The sequence below is a fragment of the Sinocyclocheilus rhinocerous genome, unplaced genomic scaffold (genome assembly GCF_001515625.1).
Source record: "Sinocyclocheilus rhinocerous isolate Xijiao unplaced genomic scaffold, SAMN03320098_v1.1 scaffold1655, whole genome shotgun sequence".
NCBI lineage: Eukaryota > Metazoa > Chordata > Actinopteri > Cypriniformes > Cyprinidae > Sinocyclocheilus > Sinocyclocheilus rhinocerous.
The window spans coordinates 318,460-323,647 of NW_015655597.1; the positions used below are offsets into that span (position 1 = coordinate 318,460).

Sequence of the window (5,188 nt, forward strand, 5' to 3'; positions counted from 1 at the left end):
ATTTTTAAGTAAATATAATGGGCGATATATTGCGTCACCAAAAATTATTGAGGTCATGTACATATATTGCGCGATAAGTCGATATATTGATTATTGCGACAGGCTTATTTCCCGGGGATTAATTTTACATGCCAAAAAGCAGCAAACAACAGAACATGAGGATTCACATGGTTTTCATATCACATCACGCACCTGCAGCGCTTCTGCGAGCGGAGAAAAACATAATATAGACTATATATATATATATCCAATATCCAGAGTTTCAGTTCATTTTTGTGCTGCGTGAAAGGAAACCAGATGGCAGAAAGCGGCATCCTATTTTTCTTTAGGCTTATTTTACAAACAAAGATTTGTTTTTATTGTGAATGTACACAAATAAATGCAAACAATTACGATTTACAATTCCGATTATATTTATGACTAAAAGGAGTGGTTGCTTCCACTGTTTATGACTAAAAGGAGTAGTTGCTTCCACTGTTAGAAGGAAAAAATTCAGTTTCGTTTTAGCCTAATTAATTCGTTTTGGCTTGTCGTTTATATTGCTATAACTTCTTATATTTTTTATTCTTGTTCTTTTCTAAATACTGTTAATTGAAAGGATTTGTTGTGGAGTGAGGGGAACTAAAATAGCCTAGCTATGTTTACAGTGTTTATTATAATGTTTGTAAACATTTCGCATCGGCATTAGGCCTATTTCTGAATGAAATAATAAAATGCGACTTATTATACGCGCCTTATGTTTTTTTTTTCTCTAAAAAACAAATTTTTTATACACGTAGTGTATTTTAACCATGCAGCAAACCTTTTTAAATATTTTGATAAATTACTGAAAATAAATAAATAAATGACTTTTTAAGCCGTTTAACTGATTGTATTAATCGGTCAAAATTCTTACCGGTCGGTTAACGGTTAACCGGTTAAAATGAACATCCCTAGATCAAAAGTAAATTCCATTTTGTAAGATCATTTAGTAAGATCATTTAGATGAAAATTAGGGCTGTGCGATTTGGGGAAAATATCGAATTGCGATTTTTTTTTGACAGATATTGCGATTTGATTTGCGATTAATTTTGCAAAGTCAAGCTTCAGCTTAACATTGTCAATAGTGTGTTTTGGGAGGGGTTCTATTGTTTTTTTTTTCAGCAGGGAATATTATAATGTTATTACTACTTTATAATTTATAAATAAAGAACTGTATTACTTTAGTAAATTATTAAAGTATTACATAGGTTACATAGGCTGATTTATTCATTTTTAAGTATTTGGGATTTTAAGAACAAGTGGAAAATGTGCTGAATGTTTCATTTCATCCAAGTGAAATTAGCAAAGCGGTTAGACTGAATTTACACTTGTTTTAAATGCGGAGCCAGGCGCGAGTTGACACAGGTTTCGCGTGTGCGTCAAGCTGTCCATATTGCCAGATGCGTTCGTGGAGACGTGCGGTGCGGAGCTGTGCGCGAGTATAACCGAGCATTACGAGACAGGCTGCGTGTGTGCGGCAAGTGTAAACGGCTCCTCCGTGAGACGCGGCAGAGAGGAGCGAGTATGAGAAGCATTCACAGACACAGGCTGTGTGTGCGCTCTTCTGAATTGGGAATAGCGAACATGCATTATAAACTTCTTTCAAATTAGAATCTGTTGGGGAGATAAAATGTGCAAGATAACATTCATGCACTAATAAAAACATCTAAGAATATATCTTTTATTCTCCAGTACTGAAAGGATAACCAATAAGGGAGCTCTTGATATGTGTTGTGACACAGCTCTTGCAAATTAACGTTACATTTTTTGTTTGGTGTCTGTCATTTCGAAGCCAAAGTAATCTCATATTACATACGTTTTTCTTTAGTATTAATTTGCCTAACTATCGATCTGACCCTGTAGGCACCATAATCACACACACTCTCTCTCCCGATTTCTGTTTGTTTGTTTGTTTGTTTTTAATGGTGGGCGTTTACGCAGTTGGCTAGAGCAGTCGCAAGCTTTGCGATTAGCAAACCGCAACGTCTCAAATCGCGATTGCGATTCAATTTCGATTAATCACACAGCCCTAATCAAAATAATTCCAAACTTCGTGAGGCAGACGATGACATTCTGTAATCAAATACAATCAACTTATTAACACGCTCCACAGCGCCACCCAGTGCATTTAGTTATAACTGACTTTTAGTTTGCGTGCTTAGGATTTATCATGGATTCTCTGCATGGACCGCCAGCAAAGCAACACATAGTAAAATTCGAACAGAGTTTTTATTTTTCGATTAATAATTCCAGACTGAACATTCGACTATTTGTGCACACCCCTATCATATATATATGAAAATTGGCTCTTCTGACTTAGGTTACCACTTAGCAACTGCCCAGAACACCGTTGCAACCATGAGGCAGAACTTAAAAAAAGCACTTAGAACACCTTAGCAATATGGCGGCATGTTTTGTATGGGTGAAAGACCTGTTTTTTTCTGGCATCAAATGTAAACTAGTAACAGCAGAATTATACAGGAACAATAATCTAATACTGAATCTCTTTAATGCCTCAAAACCATCTGATTTAAATCTAAAAGCTGTGTATGCCACGACAAGCCAAAAACCGGAATGAAATCCGCAACACAGACAAAAAGTGATAAAATCACCGAAAGGGGTGAACAAAGGGAAAAGACCTGACCTAAGATCCTCACAAACAGGACAGTTTAATCAAAATACATTTTGAATTTCCCAAAGTTTGGAGGGGGCGTGGACACTAAAGAATCCACTCCCTACTGACAGCATCCAAGTTAATCTTTGAATGAGAAAATAAGCTAACTGTCAAACCAAGACTGTACAAAACCACAAATAAGTGGTCTCTACAAACACACTGCAATCTACCTAATAACAGCTCTGACAAAATTCATATTATGACTCAAATTCATACAATGCTCAAAAACACACTCACCCCTGGTTTAGGTCGTTCTCTGTGTTGTCCAACCAGAGGCGGACGGCTACCGCGTTGCCTTCACGGCACTGAGTGAAGATGTCATCCATCTCGGCACCCTCTCTCCTCTCACGCTACAGGAATCGTTCGTCCCCTACCAGGAGTGTCCTGGGAGAGGCGTCTGATGCTGCTGTACCCTAAAGACGACAGGCGAGGGTCTGACAGAACATCCAGCCACGGGAAGGGTGCGATGGGACAGTCTCTTCACAGCCTCAGGGCAAGTGTCTGGTGTCTGCGCTACACTGCAGAGAAACGAGAAGAAGGAAGCTCAGATGAGCTGTCTTGAACACAGCTTGCACAAAACATACTGTCACAGTTCAGGTCACCAGGAAACAATGACTAAAACTCAAAAACGCAAGTAGTTTCAAAGAACAGTTCACCAGAAATTAAAAGTTAAATTATCTATTAATTTATTCATTATATTTATCTAATTATATAATTGAAAATACCTTATTTTTTCCTCAAATTTTTTTTTTACAAAACTATTTCCAAAGAAGACTTTATAAATTATATTTATGAACTACTAATTCATTATATTGGAAAGTACTGTTTAAAATTTATTTGTTGTAAAGAAAATACCACATGACATTTTTAGAGTCATTAAATTAAATTACATTTTTCAAAACCACGTGAAACCAAATTAAATGCCAAGAGAATAAAAAAAAATGCCTTTTCTTAATAATGGACACCGTTATTTTTTTTTAATGCTCCACAAAGGAACAGACATACATATAATATACAAGTCACACAGGTTTAGGATGACATGAGGGAGAATAAATGACAGAATTAGAATTTTTGGATGAACTATTCCTTTAATTGACCTCAAGTTTAAGCAAGGGGTTCAAATATTTGTTCATTAAATGCTGATAGGTGATGAATACCCGTGTAATTATACAAGTTTTGGCCTGTTATAACACACGTATCACTCCCTTACTGAGTCAAAAACAACCCTCTGCCAACAGAATGTGTTTCTTTAATACTCTGACATCACTCCAACTCATACTTTAGTTAAGAGGTCTTCGCAAAGACCTGTCGTACTCATGAAAAACTACTTGTCTATTTTATTAGAGAATTAAAGAAAGGCTGTGTTATTAAAAAACAAAAGTGTATCTTAACTATACTTAAGAAGCTATTTCTTATATGAACTGTTATGCACTGTATATATACTTTGCAGAGTGTGTTGAGATGGGATACAGGAGAGATTTTTTTCCAAAAACAGAACAAAAACAGTCAGAAAGGGAAACAACTGTGTTCACTTGGAGAAAATGACAAACAAATTAGATAAGAGAGACAAAAGCTGGCTGCTACTGATTCAGTTAAATATGCATTCGCTCACAAAGACACTAACAGGCAAACATGATAGTTAATAATCATAGAAAGAGGAAAATAATTAAACACACAGACAGAGAGACAGACAGGTCGATACTGAAAAAGACAGTTACATGTTTTAACAGACGACAGGTAGATGTCAGACAGATTTTGTTTCAACTGACAGACCGACATCAAGACAGCAAAATATACTGAAAGAAATACACAGAATGAGAGACAGACAAGTATACATGTGGACAGATTGAATGGTTCAAACAGGCAAACCGTTAGAAAGGTGTGTTTATGCATGAACATACACAGGTATGTTTAGACAGAGAGACAAGAAAGTGTTTAGATAGATAGATAGATAGATAGATACAGTAGGTGTTCAGAAATGTATGTGCAGACAGACAGACAGATACGTGTGTTCTCTCAGTAGAGTGACATTAGCCGCGCAGCTAACAGACACTGCAGTCAGAGTGAAGTGACTAAAGACTCTTAACTATGGGTGAACCAAAAGAAAAAAAACGTACGGTCTGAATTACAATTTACTTAATCATGCACAATGAAATGATTTTTTGACTCCACACTTTATTTATGGCTATACAACAGTAGTTTTGTACTGTTGTGAGCTAGTGCGCTAATGCTGCTAGCAGACATATACGCCCACAGTCACTGGACACACGATTCTCACACTCAATCGATCATAACAACCATCATTACCTGTTTAGAAGGCCGCTTTTTAGTTGGAGTGGACCAACAGTGATGACTGGGACAGTCCGGACCGACACTCTTCCAGCGTCCACACCCTACTAGAGCCCGAGTCTGTGATCTCCTCCCCCGCCGACAGACACACACACACACACACACACACACACACACACACACATACACACACAAGGACAGCAG

General features: G+C 37.1%; 1 protein-coding gene across 3 annotated transcripts in view; it reads right to left on the reverse strand.

Annotated features, from left to right (window-relative positions):
• Window positions 1-5,134, reverse strand: part of LOC107718724 (integrin-linked protein kinase-like) — a 26,024-nt gene extending 20,890 nt beyond the window's left edge. For all 3 annotated transcript variants that reach the window (XM_016525928.1, XM_016525929.1, XM_016525927.1), the window contains exons 1-2: window positions 5,003-5,134; window positions 2,933-3,213 (exon numbers count right to left, since the gene is read on the reverse strand). In XM_016525928.1, the coding sequence (XP_016381414.1) occupies window positions 2,933-3,021 (89 nt within the window). In that variant the 5' untranslated portion in view covers window positions 3,022-3,213; window positions 5,003-5,134. The remainder of the gene's footprint in view (window positions 1-2,932; window positions 3,214-5,002) is intronic.
• Window positions 5,135-5,188: the final 54 nt, after the last annotated feature.